The 18,491-nt window shown below is 44.8% G+C and overlaps 2 protein-coding genes across 2 annotated transcripts in view; both read right to left on the reverse strand.

The window, feature by feature from the left end:
* Positions 1–881: 881 nt before the first annotated feature.
* On the reverse strand, positions 882–9,379 carry LOC310865265 (uncharacterized protein; the record flags this gene model as incomplete). Its single annotated transcript, XM_083774290.1, has 4 exons — positions 882–938; positions 3,449–3,633; positions 4,013–4,459; positions 9,277–9,379. The coding sequence occupies 4 exons, from the start codon at positions 9,377–9,379 to the stop codon at positions 882–884; spliced, it is 792 nt and encodes a 263-aa protein (XP_083630416.1).
* Positions 9,380–14,362: 4,983 nt separating this feature from the next.
* Positions 14,363–18,491, reverse strand: part of mmrn2a (multimerin 2a) — a gene marked incomplete at its 5' end in the record, with an annotated part of 50,997 nt that continues 46,868 nt past the window's right edge. Inside the window, 2 exons of the mRNA XM_083774291.1 lie at positions 14,363–16,754; positions 17,531–17,655. Of these exons, the coding sequence (XP_083630417.1) occupies positions 16,185–16,754; positions 17,531–17,655 (695 nt within the window). The 3' untranslated portion in view covers positions 14,363–16,184. The remainder of the gene's footprint in view (positions 16,755–17,530; positions 17,656–18,491) is intronic.

The raw sequence follows: 18,491 nt of genomic DNA on the forward strand, positions 1-18,491 counted from the left end.
TCGGGGAGATGTCCTCTACCACACCCCACTCTCCGCTAAGCGGGAGAGGTGTAAAATTCACAGCAGCAGACCTTCTACTGGGGTCAATGCTCAAAAAAGTACCGTTTCCGGACCCAGAATGGACACTGGACAAAAGACGGCTCCGCGAGGCAACTATCTGGACATACCCACGCGTTCGGGGAGATGTCCTGTACCACACCCCACTCTCCGCTAAGTGGGAGAGGTGTAAAATTCACAGCAGCAGACCTTCTACTGGGGTCAACGCTCACAAAAGTACCGTTTCCAGACCCAGAATGGACACTAGACAAAGAGGCCTCCGCGAGGCAACTATCTGGACATACCCACGCGTTCGGGGAGTCCTCTACCACACCCCACTCTCCGCTAAGCGGGAGAGGTGTAAAATTCACAGCAGCAGACCTTCTACTGGGGTCAATGCTCAAAAAAGTACGGTTTCCGGACCCAGAATGGACACTGGACAAAAGACGGCTCCGCGAGGCAACTATCTGGACATACCCACGCGTTCGGGGAGATGTCCTGTACCACACCCCACTCTCCGCTAAGCGGGAGAGGTGTAAAATTCACAGCAGCAGACCTTCTACTGGGGTCAATGCTCACAAAAGTACCGTTTCCGGACCCAGAATGGACACTGGACAAAAGACGGCTCCGCGAGGCAACTATCTGGACATACCCACGCGTTCGGGGAGATGTCCTGTACCACACCCCACTCTCCGCTAAGCGGGAGAGGTGTAAAATTCACAGCAGCAGACCTTCTACTGGGGTCAATGCTCAAAAAAGTACGGTTTCCGGACCCAGAATGGACACTGGACAAAAGACGGCTCCGCGAGGCAACTATCTGGACTATAGTAAGTTCATTTAATTCATCAACTCCTGTTGCATTCCTGATCTCTGAAGAACATACTCAATCGGCTATAGAGGAACTACTCACACAATTGAGATGCAAAGAGAAGGAGATATTTGGTACAAACACAACACCGATTCAGATTAATAGTGACAGGTCCATAGTGCTTTTAAAAGCCAGTATGCGTATCTTCAATCAAGATAGCATGAGTATGTACTTGTTACGCTGCTGGAGAATAGTGGTAGGAAAGGCAGATAACAAAGATTTAGATTTCTGTACCATAAGGGCATGTAAGAGTCAGTTGATGAAACAGGCAAGTCACATTTGCAAACAACAGTACATACACAGAGATAAGAGGTATAATTTGGTTATGTTCATCTTCAGCACTTTAGTTAATGCCAAAACACTACAACAAACAAGTACAATAGTACAAGCTGCTTGTATTGTACTTGGTAGTAAAAGGAACTCCAGCGTGGTGCAAGCCAGTCTTGACACCATCATGTCTGAGACACAGAAACTAGCGCCACAGAAAGAAAATGTTGATACAAAGCATGATCGACAAGACAGTCCATATGACACTGTGATTGATCATGACTTCTTTGGTGATTTTGAGGATGTCAGTGAAAGTACATCTCCCTTCAAAGAACATTTTGACACAGTAAGGACTGAAGCCAATAAAGCAATGAAAACCACCAATGACACAGGTGAAAATACCTACCATGGGGAACTGATTTTAAACAAGCTGTTCAAGATGCTCCCAACTATTCCAATATGGTCAGATCTCCTCTCAGGTGATTTGCAGAGATTCTCTGGAGCCTATGCTGCACAAATAAACCTGTGTAAGAAAAGCACAGCTATTTCTGAGGCCACATTCAAAAACACAAAAGTGTTGCTTTTACGAAATGAGAAATTTTCTGTGGCTAAAAGGCTACTACAGTGATAGCCTTTCTTTTTATATTTTTACAAAAATAATACAAACAGTCAAAAGCAATATTACAAGTTATGAATCTTGAACCTAAGGCAACCATTATAAAGGTTGTTTGCTGTAGTACATAAGGCAATGTGTTGAATCTGCATACAGGGCTCTCACCTTGCCCTAGCCGCTCCCACCCCTTACTGGGGACATTTCCGGGAGGAAAAACGGGCAAGCACGGGGGGGGGGGGGGGGGGTTGTCCAGTATTTTATATTCCTTTAAAATGTTAACACAATCCAAGCCAAGGAACGACAGGTTACATTTTGAGCACTATAACCCCCTGTGCCAGGACGTAATTTTGAGTCTTTAAAAATGATGATTTTCCCTTGGTGTGAGTACGCTGGTGATTCTTTAGGCAACGTGCATCACTGTAACTCTTGTCACATGAATTACAGTGAAAAGGTTTTTCTCCAGTGTGGGTACACATGTGTTGCTTGAGTATACATGACCTACTGAACCTCTTGTTACATGTATTGCAGTGGAAAGGTTTTTCTCCAGTGTGAGTACGCATGTGTTTCTTCAGGCTACCTGACTCACTGAAACTCTTGTCACATGAATTACAGTGAAAAGGTTTTTCTCCAGTGTGAGTACGCATGTGTTGCTTGAGTATACATGACCTACTGAACCTCTTGTTACATGTATTGCAGTGGAAAGGTTTTTCTCCAGTGTGAGTACGCATGTGTTGCTTGAGTATACATGACTGACTGTAACCCTTCCCACACAGGCTACAGTGGAAAGGTGCTTCTCCAGTGTGGGTATGCATGTGCAACTTCAGCTTATATGAACTACTGAACCTCTTGTTACATGTATTGCAGTGGAAAGGTTTTTGTATCTTTATGTCTCCAGCATGGAGACACACATGTCCCCTCAGGCAACGTGCATCACTGAAATTCTTGCCACATGTATTACAGTGGAAAGGTTTTTCTCCAGTGTGGGTACGCATGTGTTTCTTCAGGCTACCATTCTCATTGAAACTCTTGTAACATGTATTACATTGGAAAGGTTTTTCTCCAGTGTGGGTACGCATGTGCGTCTTCAGGTCCAAATACATCTTGTCACATATATTACATTGATAACGTTTAGGTTGATAACGGACAGGTTCTTCGCTAGTGTGGCAGGTACATAAGTGTGCCTTCAAGCCAGTTGAATGACGGAAATACATGCCACAATGTTGACAGTGGAAGGGTTTTTCTCCAGTGTGGATAAGCATGTGTCTCTTCAGGCTACCTAAATCATTGAAACTCTTGTAACATGTATTACATTGGAAGGGTTTTTCTCCAGTGTGGGTACGCATGTGTCTCTTCAGAGCACATGACACCCTGAAACTCTTGTTACATGCATTACATTGGAATGGTTTTTCTCCTGTGTGAACGCGCATGTGTGTCTTCAGATTAAAGGACCATCTGAAACTCATGTTACATGTATTACATTGGAATGGTTTTTCTCCAGTGTGGACACGCATGTGTGACTCCAGGACACGTAATGAACGGAAAGGCTTGCCACAGTGTTTACATGTGTGAGTTTTCTTTCTTGTGCAAGTCGGCTGATGTGGTTTTACTTGTTCTGGTTGAGGTAATGTTTGATGACTGTAAGATTCTGGTTTGTCTGTGTCTACTTGTTTCTGGCTGGTTACAGAGCTGGTGATTGGCTGGCAGGCTGCTGAGGTGATCTGTCCATCCTTCAGCATACGGCGGTAGAGGTCGTTGTGGCTCTTCTTGATGTGTTTATGGAGTAAGACCTGAGACGTGATGGCATATGGACATTCAGAACAGGAGAAGACCCGAGTCTGGGACCTCACTCCTGTGAGAGAGAGAGAGAGAGAGAGAGAGAGAGAGAGAGGGGGGGTCAGTCATAAGTAGACATTGATGTACAGTTCCAGACAGAAATGCAATGCTGAATGTAACTCCATCCACACATTTGTTTTATATTCTGGTCCAACTCAATCCCCCCCCCTCCCACGCACATATACGTACTGTTCAGTATAGGTCGCTATATATTTAATGAATGACATATATATATATACCTCTATCAGTCTTCATGTGTCGTTTCAGATAACTCCTCATGGATGGAGTTTGTTTTGATGATTTCAAGTTCTGGGACAGCTTGTTGCTCAAAGATAATTGTAGTCCTTCCACATTTGGTGTCTTGTGTGACTTCAGTTTGTTTAAAGCTGAATGACCTTCCCCGGTCTCCTCCCAGTCACTGTCGTCAATGTCAGATTCAGGACAGGGTGAAGTCCAATCATCACTGTCTTCAGTGTCAGTGTCAGAACCGTGTGTAGAGAGGAGCTGGTCATCTCTAGTTGGCTGTGATGCTCCACAGTCCTCGACATCAGCTTGTGATTTCATGTGATCAGTTGAGGTGCTGGCTAGAGACGCTGTCTCTTTGTTGTCATCATCTTCACTTTGCACTGTCAACGTTGACCCATCAGGTCTTACCAGTAGCTCCTCCACCTGTTCCTCTTTAAACTGTGGAGGTTCTAGTTTCACCTGGACCAGACTGGGGCTGCTCTCCTGCTGTTCCTCTTTAATCTGCAGAGGTTCTAGTTTCACCTGGACCAGACTCAGGCTGCTCTCCTGCTGTTCAGGGGAAACCTCATCTTTAAACACAGGAAGGAGTGAGAGATCTAGAATGAGGAGAGAGGAGGGAGAACATCATAATTCCAATACCTTAATTTCTACCACATGGCCTCCTTCGCACTGTCCTCCAATAAATGGTTTGAATCCCAAATGGTCTGTTTTGTTTTTGTCATCAAGTTTGCACAAAATACCATTATTGTTAATCCAAATAAAACAAACAATTCCTGAAATGGTAGGCCTACTCATCATTGGTATTCACACGCTTACCTTTTTATCATCATCTAGCTGACCATTTAATTACACAAAATAATTTGATCATGAACTATAACATCTGTGAGTTTGCAAAACAAACATTGAACTAAAGCCAAACATTAAACCTATGTATAGGAGGGGCTGGCACCCCTCAAAAACATGACATGGATGCACCTGGGACGTATCCTATCAGTGATGTATCCCAAGGTCATCAGGGTTTCGGGTCTGTCGAACATCATACTCAGGCGATCAAGTCCCGACTTACGTCCCAGTAGCTACCCTCGATCAGTCCATTCGGGAAAGACCAGGGCAATCCGTTGGAATTACTCCGGAACTACTCTTCCGGGACAGGGAGGTACGTTTCTGGCACGTGGAAGGACTAGGCTCTGTGGTTTTACTCCTGTCCGGGCCCCTCCTACGTCACAGCAGGTCCAATCCCTGCTCTCACCAAGTCAAGGACCTGTACGTTGCACCAGAGTCCCAGCACCAAGCACTTTATTCAGGAGTGGCGGATTCTTGCTGCAATGGTTCCGCAGGCTCCACCTGAGAAATGGTGGTACTGCAGATGAATGGCCCTCCTAAAGGCCTCACAGAGGGTTTGTTGGGTTTCCTCCTCACGGCGGACACAGGCTGGGGCGCCAAACCATACTGCTCCCGGGTGCCGTCTACATTCTGGCTGTCACCCGTCTCTCCCGTGGTCACCAGACTATTCCTGGTTGTCACGTAGTCTATATTGAGTGTTGCAGTCCGGCCCCGTTTCATGACGACGCCAGGCCCAGGAAATAATTCCTAATGCATTCTTCCCATAGACATTTCAAAAAGTATTTATTTAAAGACCTTTTAAGTGTCATACAAAGCCAACTCGTGTTGTGACAACGTTACAACACTTTTTGTTGTTTTTATTATCATTTGTTTGTTCCAAAATATTGTGTTTGTTGTCATGATTTGTCACAACTTGAGTTGGCTTTGTACGACGCTTAAAAGCTCTTTAAATAAATACTTTTTGAAATGTCTATGGGAAAAATGCATTGGGAATTATTTCCTGGGCCTGGCGTCATCATGAAAGGGGGCGGGACTGCGACGCTCTATTCCTATGAGTCCCTATAAAAAGAATAACTAGAACTAAAAAACATCACATGGATGCACCTGGGACGTATCCTCAGTGATGTATCCCAAGGTCATCTGGGTTTCGGGTCTGTCGAACATCATACCCCTCGCTCAGACGACCCAGCCGGGGTTGATCGAGTCCTGACTTACGTCCCAGTAGCTACCCTCAATCAGTCCTATCGGGAAAGACCAGGGCCACACAATCCGTTGGAACTACTCCGGAACTACTCTGCCGGGATTGGGAGGTACGTTTCTGGCGCGTGGAAGGACTAGACTAAACTATAATTTGGCATTGGACAATTTATTTTGGGGTGGGGTTTAGAAAGGGTCCGTTCCTTCCCAGCTACTCACCGAAACAAAGGCTGTTTTGTTGAACGTCTATTATCCAGGGTGGGAAGCCTCTCAGGACCCCACCTATAATAATGTTTTGGGATTGATCTGGTCAATGGGTAATTTATATTGACCTGAACTGTAGAGGGCGGCCTAAATAAAAATTACTGGCCGGAGACATATTTTATTTTCTGCCCAAAAAAGAGAATTATACAGAGAAGGTGGGCTCCTGGGAGGCTTCCCACCCTGTTGAATGGACTTTCAACAACACAAAAGAGCCTTTGTTTCTTTTTCTTAAAATTTTTATCCCACGATTTTGTAACCCAGTTTTCTTTTTCACCCAGTGCCAATTGTCTATGTAATCCTGGGCGCTACACTTCCTCTGCCAGCCTGGGGGGGCAGCGGACTGACCTCATGCCTCCTTCTATGCATGAGCAGTCCAAGCTGCTTCTTTTCACCTGACAGAGGGGAATTTCCCCGGCCGGACGTAGCGCGTGGAAGGGACACGTTATTCCGACCAGTTCCTTTCCCCTCCATCAGGCGCCCCGGCTGGCTGATCTATTGAAGAATCTGACAAAGTACATAATTTTTGTTTTTGTTTTGATTGTATTGCTGTATTGTTGTACTGTTCTTTCTGCTTTGGCAATGTAAACGTATGTTTTCTCATGCCAATAAAGCCCTTTGAATTGAATTGGGAGGTAGTTTTAGAGACCAGGATTACGGCATGTTTTTGTGAGGGTATCTACCCTAGGGGACACGGGGAGAACATGCAAACTCCACACAGAAAGGCCCTTTCGCCAACCCCCGCCTCGGGTATGGGCACTGATGTGCCCACAGCGTCCCCAGCGGGAATCGAACCCAGGACCTTCTAGCTGTGAGGCGACAGCACTACCAACTGTGCCACCGTGCCCTTGAGAGCCTTTGTTTCGATGAATAGCAAATTCAATTCTGTTCCTGGTCATTACAGATCAAAAAGAAAGAACGAGTCCTTAAACTAATATTCTGCCTGTAGGCCTATATGTCATACTATGAGAGAATAGGGGAAGGTGATCAATGTCACGTGATTCCATTGTTTGACAGTACCGGGGCAACAACCCTGGATGAGGTCATGGTCATCCCTATGTTCCCCATGCAGGTTATATGTCCCCCAGGTATTGTCATTGTTGAATGTTGATACAGGTTTCTATTGTTGTTCTGATGTTCTCACGTTAATAATACAAATATATATAACAACAACAACAAAAATGCTTGATGATGTCACTGGTAGGCAGGTATCTTAAGTGTCCACAGCCGAGCAGAATTTTAGTTTACTATTCATGAGCATTTGTGTGTTGTGCAAACCAATGATATTTCAGCCATCTTTTTGTGTTTAGAATATTCTGTAGTCACGTTTTCATTTTTCACGAATTCCGTGATTGTTGCAATCACCTGCACTATACAATACTTGACAAAATAAGCCCATAAAATGTGCGTTCTGTAATGCAGAATTCCAATGGTGAAAACTGTTGTTTTGCCTCGGTGAAGGAATGGTGGAAAGGGCCAAAATGTCTCAAAGAATACCACTGATTGATTAGGTTATTGACAGTTTGTAGAACAGGTACAGTTCAACAAAAGTACAGGTCAATACAAAATCTGCTACGAGGATAAAATTGCGACCGAAGGAATCACGCATTTCCATCCTTCCTCTTTGATGTCTCCCTTTTGACTGATACTTGTCCGTGTCAACTGTCGCCGTAGAGACGACAGATGTTGTTCACAGCGACAGAATGTGTAGCTGTCCGGTGTCCGCGTCAATGCCTTTTATTAAATCACAATGTCAAAACATACCACTGTGACTGATTTTTATATGGATAAAGAATCGTCAGGCAGACGGACACTCACATTGCGTTGTGTGGACCTTAGAGACACGTTTTGTTGTTGATAATGAGACAGGAAGACAACCCCTTCTTCCTGTGACTCTCACAACACATCATAGCTTTTAATAAATGCAACTATTCGCCATTGGAGTATGAATGAGTAAACATATGACACGTACATTAACTATGCAGCCTACTGTTTATGTAATGAGTCCAAGTAAACGCATTGATGAATGAATGAATGAATGAATGAATGAATGAATTAATGAATAAATGAATAAATGAATGTGCATTTTGCAAAAGATCCATGTACGTATAGCCTGGGCCTTAGATCTTACCCCCCATGCCAAAAGAACAGCAGTGTGCCGTCACCCATTCAGATATGTTGATCTGACCCCCCATTCCAAAGTGCCAGCGCTCGCCCAGCAGTCTGCTGTCACCCAGGCGGATTAGAGGCGTGAACACGACCTCACCCGCTTCTCGCCCTCAAGCGTCTTACTGGTCGAAAGGTAAAAAAGTTTAAATAAAATTTAAAAAAGGGGTGATGGGACAGACGTGTACAGTATATATAAACGTGCACACGGCCTCAGCCGCTTCTCGCCCTCACGCGTCTTACTGGTCGAAAGGTTAAAAAGTAAAAAAAAAAAAACGTGTACAGTATATATAAAGGGGTGGTGGAGGGGCACTTTAACCATTTTACAAGGGCCAATTACGAATTTCAGCTGCCCGCAAGCGCTCTTTGAGAGTGGTTTTGAAGGAGTGTAGGGATTCTTAACTGCTGTTGGTTATGCTCTGATGAAGGCTGCATAGCCCAAACACGTAAGCGACAGCGTTCCTTTTTGGTGTGTGCCAATAAAGAAATGGAAATGTGAGTACTTTGTCCCCCGCTTGTTTAATTTTTGGATGTGCTACCTTTTTGGAATTCTTTTGATGTATACTTGATTTGGGTTTGGCACTCCACTGAAAGCCATTGCTGATGCGCAACCTCTTTTTCTCATTTCGCCGTTGGTAGGGCGTTCCAAATTTTAGTGGTATAGGAGCGAAATAAATGTAACGTCCCCTTGTTGGAGCCAAATCTGGGTTAAACGTGGTTTGTGGAATGCCCACAATTAATTTGACATGAAAATATTTGAGTAGCGTTCTATTCCTGGTTTAAGCAACCGTAGGGGCTTAGGAAGCAAGACAAAATAAGCATGCTACACTTTAGAAAAAGAATATCGCAAATACCAATAATTATTTACAAACGACTTTGCAGAAAGACAAGCCCAAGTCGCTTCTAATAAGTGGACATCACATGGGAACACGGTTGGTCACTGCACCTGTGAACATGTCCTGGTCAGTCTCTCTGGTCTCCATCTTCACAGACTGGAGTTTCCTCTCAACCTCGTCCTCTGCATCTGATGAGTGAAAAGACGTCCACATTCTGTATTGTATCTGTCAGTGCGGTACAGTGGCTCCAAAGTGCATTTACTTTAGTACTGTACTGAAACAAACACAACAACGTGTGCGTGTACCCTGAATGAACGTCCGCACTCGTAGTTCTGTCAGTGTTCCTCTCTCTCTCTCTCTCTCTCGTCCGTGCAGAAACATGCTGAACTCTGATCTACTCTCCTAGCCTGATTTATTAGACTGAAGCTGTGTGTGTGTGTGTGTGTGTGTGTGTGTGTGTGTGTGTGTGTGTGTGTGTGTGTGTGTGTGTGTGTGTGTGTGTGCGTGTGTGTGTCAAAACAAGTTTTGGGGGTTTTGAGTGGTGCAGCCACTCCAAGGAATGTCCGTCCCTGGCTGTGTCCTTGTGTCACTCCCAGGGGGGCAGTCAGACAGATATTTTGTGAAGCCTGAAACTCCTGAAAGTTCATATAATGGCCTGTTGTGGCGCTGTCATTGGACCCAAAAAAACCCATAGCCCCATAGAAGTCCATGTATTTGGGCCCAACTTCACCTAGACTGTATTACCTTAATAAACATGGTCATGAATACTTTCTGCTTCCAGTCACTAGTTTAAAGTCTCATTTCTAATGTCATAATATTCTTTTTGGAAAATTATGGTCCCATTTATAAAATAAATGACCATAAAGTTGCGTATGTTCTGAGGGGCGTGGCTACCGTTACAGTCTATGATCGGGATTCCCCACCCACTCGAGTCAAAATAAAAACCAACGGAGAAGAAGGGGGGAAGTCCCGCCTCGTTGTCTGGGCAGCCAATGGCCAGCTGGGCCCAAACGGAGCCAGCCAATGGCCAGCTGGGCCCAAACGGATCTAGAAAGATGGCGACTTACAGTGCAGGAATAACAGGCTTCATTTTACGTCCATGTTAGATCCGGGGAACGCTTTGTCCATATTTTTTACAGTCTATGGTCACTCCCCACTCTATGTTTAGGATTCTGTTTAGGGTACCAACAAGTGGCGCTGTTGCACCACTCACTTCAAACTGGTCTGATTCTTTTGTTTCCTTCTGAAGTATATTTACTAACAAGAGAGAAGACTGTCTCTCCTGCAGCTGTCTTAAAGACAGCTGCAGGAGAGACTTTCAGAGGGACTCCCTCCTAAAGTCTCTCTTGTAGCTGTCCCAACTAGGCGTTGGTCAGAGCAGAAGTTAAAGGACCACTTCACCACTTTTCAACCCATCTTCATATAATAGGTCCTCACTAATAATCATGAAGAAATGGCGCAATTTTTTTATACTCGGTCTGTATCTCATAGGACGGCTGTGGGCAGTTCAGAAACCGTTGTAGTATATTGGAGCCCAGACATTAGGCATATTTGTAAGACAGTAGTAGGCCACACAGATTTTGGCTATGCAAGACAAAGCAAAGTTACCATGTTTACCCAGGGTAACTGGAGTGAACTCAAGAAACATGTGTGTCAGCTCAAATTGGGCATACAGGTGATACGTTCAGGAACCACCGCCCTTCCCCCTTAGTGAAGAGAACAAAGCCTTGAATATGTCTTACTATGTTCTATGGCAGTGGTCCTCAACAGGCGGACCGCGGTCCACGACCGGACCGCGGCACACCTCTCTGCGGACCCTGGAGAAATGATAGAATAAAGAGAAAAGGCCTGGGCCGTGGCTCAGCGGGAGTGACCCCCCATCTCTCTCCCTATTTCCTGTCAGCCTACTGTCTGTCCCTCCATAAAACATATCAAATAAAGGCGAAAGCCACAAAAAAACATAAAAAAAAAAAAAAGAGTTGAATTATCTGTTGTATTCGATCAATGCAGAGAAACGCAATTAACACTCTGAATGTGTGTATTATGGGCCGGCATGTCATGATGACAATGTTGCGCTGACTGGCTCACTAGCAGTGACACATTCACACATTCAGTTGAATGAACAAAATTTTTGGAGGTGTGAATAATGAATATTTGTCAAAGTGAAAAAATATATTTTCATACTCTGCCACCCCAGTGTTGGTTGGGATGGGACCCGGTTTGTATAGCTTGGTTTGACTGTACTAAACAGGCATAGTTGTTTCTAGGGGTGGGGGGCGAGGGGGGCAGCCCCACCCCATGGGGCCCACGTGGCCCGCGACCCGCAATTTTATTTGCGTGCGCATGAGACTGGACCATGGTTTTATTCAAAGATTATTTGTGGATCCTCAGCATTTCTAGTTGAGGACCCCTGTTCTATTAATACACATTTAGTACACCTGTATTTACAACCACATCACAATGGTATGATATGTCATGTATTTCACATTGCAATAATAGGAGTTGGTGTTTAGGTGTTTTAAGTCTTATGCATGTTAGGTTCAATAGTGACCCATGAGCATTGAGTGCTAAGCCTAAGGGGAGAGCTAAGCAATGCAACCCTGTCCAGGCCTGGGTCATACAGGTCAAGGGGGGCAGGAAAGCTCAGGGCAAAGGCCTGGTCGATCAGTAACATCTGGGTGATATTAGGGTTTGAGATACACACACACACACACACACACACACACACACACACACACACACACACACACACACACACTCTGACACACACACGCCGACACCCATACAGGCTTATACACATACACATGCCCTCCTCAGACTGAGTAGGAAAAAATCGTGCCATTTTTTCATGATTATTAGTGAGGACCTATTATATGAAAATAGGTTGAAAAGTGGTCTCTCATTTGAAGAGAGACAATTTAAAACAGTTATTTAAGCTATATTAATGTGAATTGTGATTTCCATATACCACACTTCTTTGTTCTTTCTTATTATCTCTTTCTTTCTTTCTTTCCTTTTTCAGCCGGCAAACTTAATTGCTGCGGAGTAGCCTACCTAGTGTTGCTAATTTCGCTAGACAAGTACAAACTGTACTCACAAGTCCTCCTCCTGACGACGTTGAAACAGAGTTCAAATATTCCTTTGGGCTGGTTCTTTAGCACCGCTGCAGCCTGCCACGAGTATAACACTTGGGCGCTATCACAAGAACGAGACTTAATAGAACAAACTTTTACTCCGTCATAAACAACGTGGTAAAGGCACTGCAACAGAACAACAATGAAACCCCTCACACCACTTTTCTCTTCCTCTCCTCTTGCTCCCCCTACTGTTCTCTTTTGGAACTGTTCAGTCTTACACTATTGTCATCACTGGTGGAGGTGTGTGTGTGTGTGTGTGTGTGTGTGTGTGTGTGTGTGTGTGTGTGTGTGTGTGTGTGTGTGTGTGTGTGTGTGTGTGTGTGTGTGCGCGCGCGCGCGCGCGCGTGTGTGTGTGTGTGTGTGTGTGTGTGTGTGTGTGTGTGTGTGGGGGGGGGGGGGGGGGGGGTAACTAACAACGTAGTCACAGCTACAACAAGAAATCAATAAGTGGACAACATAGAAGCATACACACAATAATAGAGTATGCAAAAGGAAAATTAAGAGAAAGCCTTAACGTAAAGGTGGGTTTTTAGAAGGGATTTAAAACATGACACAGATTTAGCAAGTCTTAAATGAATAGGTAGGGCATTCCATAGTTTGGGAGCCCGGATTGCAAATGCCCTGCCACCTTTTGTGCTAAGATGGGCTGTGGGGGTCTCTAGGAGGGCTTTGTCTGAGGACCTGAGTGAACGTGTGGGCTTATAGGGAGCCAGCATGTCTGAGACATACTGGGGAGCCTGACCATTTACAGCTTTAAAAGTAAAAAGTAAAATCTTAAAATCTATTCTATAAATAACAGGTAACCAGTGAAGGGTGGCTAAAATGGGGGTGATGTGATCTAATGGGATGGGATGTGCGTGCACCTCCTGACCATTATCTAATAAGAAATCATAATTAAAACATTCAGAGTCAATAAAATGTTTATTTTAGATATGAGGTCAGTCAGACGAAGAATCTGAGAAAGATATTTCAATTCCCCAGGTGTGAATGTGTGTAACTGAGTGAAAGCAAGTCTCGGTTCAGCAGACTTATAAAGGTTTAAAATGATATGTTGAGGATATCAATCACACCAATGTCCCCCAGGGATTCATTCAGGGCTTTTTCTAAAACAAAACAAGACTCCGTGAACTCAGCACCATCAGGAAAATACAATACCTGTTAAGCTTTGCTGGGTTACTCACAAGAATGACTCAGCGTTATTATCCAACAAATTCTCACCCCAACTCGTCAAACGCGGCCGTTCGGGCAAGTGCCCCATGGGAGTGACTTTCCAACGCTGTGAATGGCCTCTAGCACCTCTATCTATGCCAGCAGTGTCCCAACATACTGCTATACTGTAGAAATCAATTTACAATTTAGGCATTTAGCAGATGCTCTTAATCCAGAGCGATTTACAGTAAACAAGAACAAAACAAGGTAATGCATCAAATGCATAGACATAGTCATCAAGTATCATAAATAAGCTAAAAATCCCATGTCGTAGTGTTGGAAAGTGACACCTGGGCCATTCGACCCAAGATATAGTAGGCAGTTGACGAGTTGGGATGAGAATGTGACGAATGATCACTAAACTCTTGCAATGATACATTCAACAATCCATGACTATAAGAGTGCAGAAGTAATGCTTTAGACACCAGAATACTATACGGTAAAAATAGCCGATCTAAAAACGCTATTGTCATCGCAATGCCAGCCCAGCGTACATAGGACATCTATAAAGTAAGCACATTATATCTAGGTCTATGATTGGGGATATTCTTCGCCTGTAATTTAATATGTGCAAAAGTAAATACTCCGGGGGGTTAATGTGGCTTAAAATAGCAAAAATCACCCCCCAATGACCTGCGTTCACTCCAAGCTGTGCACCATTATTATTCTGACATACAAAGAATAACGTTGTTCACTGTAAGGGCCGATTCATACTCCTATTTTACCGCTGTTTCACCGCTGTAGTGCCGAAATGATTTCGGCTCGTCAGAAATTTTCAGTAGCACCGAAGAGCCGACTTTAGGACGGTCCCCCCCCCCCCCCCTCCCCCCCCCCCCCCCCGAACCTCAAATGACGTCAAATTGTAGGCTCTACAGCGCCGAACACAGTTTATTCGGCTCTAAAATAGGAGTATGAATTGCACCATTATTAATCTGACATACAAATAATATAGTTTCTCAGTTCCACATGGTCTCACAGTGACATCTCTTTGCAGAACATTCTTATCCTCTACAATAGCTTGTTTATATTTACATAATTAATGTTCGGCATAAATAGAAAAAAAAATAGCGACACCGAGTTAAAAGGATTGTGTGTCCAAGTCTAAAATTGCCATACATTGTGCGAGCAGTGAAAACCAGAAGCACAATATTACATATCCTGCCAAAGAATGGTAGAACGTTGAAGGTGCAGTCGTTTTGGCGCTCAAATCTGGGATAGCATCACTTCCGCATTTAAAACGCTACTTTGCGTGCGTGCTGTCTAGCGCTTGAAGCCTTGAAACCCTGGCTATTGGCTATCAATTGGCCTCGATATTGAGGCCAAACGGCGCTGAGCAACTTTCATTGAAATGAAGAGCTGGGGGGCGGGGCAGTCCGCCCTCCAGATAGATTATAACTCTATGCTCCTGCCCTGCCATAGATGGTACTGAATAGGTATTTAGAAGTACAAATGTCCATATTATGAACACTAGCCATGATCCATTAAGTCACACAAATAGTTGCTGTCGGGGCCGAAAACTCTAGACATATTTTTACCTTTTGTGTGGGTTATTTTCTGTAAATTGAAGGGATAGTTCATGCCCAAAATGACTTTTTTTCTATTGATTACTCACCGCATGGACACTTGAATTCATGGATTTTTTTTTTTTTTTTTTGTCACATTCCTAAGCCACTATTATTTTGATGGCCAGAAGTGATTCCCTATGGAGACACAAAGAGTCTCCTTTGTGGTCATCAAATTACTAGATTAGCAATGCGGGGGGAAAATAATCTCCATTGGGTGAGTAATCGATAGAAACTATAGAAAGAAACTCATTTTGGGGTGAACTATCGCTTTTAATGCTTTTAATACTTGATCATACAAAAGCATCAAAGTAGCAGATCTGCATGCTGGAGCCTGAACTCGTCCATCTGCTACTTTGTCTATTTTCTTTTTATCCTGAAAACTAACAGTTTTGGACATAATGAGGTTTCCACCCGACAGAGTAGTAGTAAGTAGCCTTGCCAAGCCATGAGGCCCAAAGGGCAGGAGCCTATCTCCTGTTTCTGTAGCGTGAGGCAGCTTGATGTACAAGTACACCCCCTGGACATGACGCTAGTATGTACATGACCCGACAGAGACATGTAATAATAATAATAATAATAATAGTAGAACAATCTTCAAAATACTCTCATGCGTAAGAGTTATGATGACAGTTATGATGACAGTTCTAGATGACAATTAAGTTCCCCTGGCCTATAAGATGATCTGCATCCGTTATCTGTACTGTAGTTCAGTAAAGACAACAATTCCATTTTAAACAAAAACACGGATTATTGAATCTTGGGACTATGAATGTATTAATAATAATAATACCCATCTAATCGCTCCCTCCAGCCTCCACAGAGTTCACTTGCAGTGTCTTTCCTCCCCTCAGACTACTGCTAGATCCCCCAGGGGTCCTTGAAGGGGATCCAGGGGGTCCGCAGCTCAAATCATTGACAGTTAGGATTAGGAACAAAATGGACCCTTACAGTTCTGTAACTCGGAGAGCGTAAAAATGGAACCAAATGGACCCTTACGGATTCATTTGGTTCCATTTGTACGCTCGATCCCTGAGTTCTGGGAATCTGCATACGGAACTGTGGGGGGGAGGGGGGTCCTTGAAATGAAGACATTGTCCGAGATGTCCATTATGCACACTGAACCATACATTTGGTATTCTCCGGGGAATTCCGACAGCGCGTTACACACGACTCCCGCGGCTCCAGGGCCGGGAGTGGGTCCTGCTCCCTCTTGCTTCGAGGACCGCCCCCTCCGTTCCTGCTGAAGCCCTGCTGGTTCTGCGTCGTCGTCGTCGTCGCTGCCTCCTTCTTCTCGACGCCTGCTCCTTTCCTCTTCTGCCTCTTCCCCAACTCCTTGCTCTTCTTCTTCCGCAGCAGCGCCCACAGCTCTTCCAGGTCCAGCGTCATGGCGTCCGAGGCCGCCAGCACGTCGGCATTACTGAACACGTCCTTGAAGATGCGGAGGTGGTCCTCCAGGGCCCGCTGCAGCCACATCACCTCCGCCTGCAGCTTGTTGCCACTGGGTGGCACGGGCGCTGCGTCCTTGCTGTTATCCTTGCTGCCGTTTATCGCGGAGCAACAAGGCCTCTCCTCCAGCCGGCGAATCTTGACCTCCAGCTCCTCCACAGACCTCTCCAGGTTCCAGAGGTCTCCTCCATCGCCCGGCGACACGAAGCCCTCGTCCACGCGGCCATAGACCTGTCGGCAAATTATTAAAGGTCTCATGACATTCTTCTCAAGTCAATTACACCCCAAAAAAACGTAACTTTAAACATTCAGTGGATGTTTCTTTGGTCTGGGAATAATTCGGCTCAGAAAAGTGCTGTGATTGGCGTGTGCACTTTGATGTCAAAGTCGACTCATTTCCACTTGTCCTTTTCTCATTGCAGCTAGAAAAGCTTCAGAACACAAAAAAACCTGCCATGGCTCACTGGAGTGGATTTTTCTTAAAACGTGTTAAAGACTGATAAAGACTTTAAATGTTTGAAAAACAGCATATCATGAGACCTTTAGCATAATGTTGCTGTCAGGGCAGAAACCTCTTCTCTCCATATTATAACTTTTAGTTATAGTTATACGGCCCACTTGATCACATTACAGTGTCACACGAAAAAGCATCAAAAGTAGCATAACTACATTTTGCCATTTTGGAATTTGAATCCTGAAAAGTATGTTCCTCAATATGTTTGGGACATACATTTCCACCCGACATAATCACAATGATCAAAATAATCAAAATAATCGTTTCCATGTTGCAAAATATTCATACATTTTCAAAATATATTTAAGCTAAAAAAATAAAAATAAAAAGATAGTCACTAGTCAGTCATTACGTTGTCATTTATATTGATGTAATTCATATCTGCTCAACTGCATGTTTTATGCCAAGAACACAAATAGATTGTTGATTGATCGCAATTATTTTAGTTTGAAAATGAATCCTCAAGTAAAATGTCATGGTCGTGGTGATTCACCTCCTCTCCATCGCGGTGAAGGACCTGTCGCTCCCTGGCGTGACCTCCTAATCCTCCTCTGCTGCCATCAGGTGTGTACCAGGAGGAGGGCTGGTCTGCGGCCGGTGAATCCTCCCTCACACCTCCTGGGGAGCAGAGAAAGGAAAAGGAGTCAAGCGTCGTCTAGCGTAAATACTGAAAACACACATAGTTTTGATGTGTACACGACACATCAAAACTTGAGTTCTCATGTGGCCTATTAGTCGCTTCTTTTGGGCTCGTTTTCATAGACCATGGTTGCTTATATCTCTCGTAAAATCCTCCCTCTTTACCCATGTCTCCCCCAGCAGTCTGCTACCATCCACAGCTTCTCTTTACCTCTGTCTCCCCCAGCAGTCTGCTACCACCCACAGCTTCTCTGTACCTCTGTCTCCCCCAGCAGTCTGCTACCATCCACAGCTTCTCTTTACCTCTGTCTCCCCCAGCAGTCTGCTACCACCCACAGCTTCTCTGTACCTCTGTCTCCCCCAGCAGTCTGCTACCACCCACAGCTTCTCTTTACCTCTGTCTCCCCCAGCAGTCTGCTACCATCCACAGCTTCTCTTTACCTCTGTCTCCCCCAGCAGTCTGCTACCATCCACAGCTTCTCTTTACCTCTGTCTCCCCCAGCAGTCTGCTACCATCCACAGCTTCTCTTTACCTCTGTCTCCCCCAGCAGTCTGCTACCATCCACAGCTTCTCTTTACCTCTGTCTCCCCCAGCAGTCTGCTACCATCCACAGCTTCTCTTTACCTCTGTCTCCCCCAGCAGTCTGCTACCATCCACAGCTTCTCTTTACCTCTGTCTCCCCCAGCAGTCTGCTACCACCCACAGCTTCTCTTTACCTCTGTCTCCCCCAGCAGTCTGCTACCATCCACAGCTTCTCTTTACCTCTGTCTCCCCCAGCAGTCTGCTACCATCCACAGCTTCTCTTTACCTCTGT

This window comes from Protomyctophum parallelum, assembly GCF_964188405.1.
Source record: "Protomyctophum parallelum genome assembly, chromosome: 10".
NCBI classification, from domain to species: domain Eukaryota; kingdom Metazoa; phylum Chordata; class Actinopteri; order Myctophiformes; family Myctophidae; genus Protomyctophum; species Protomyctophum parallelum.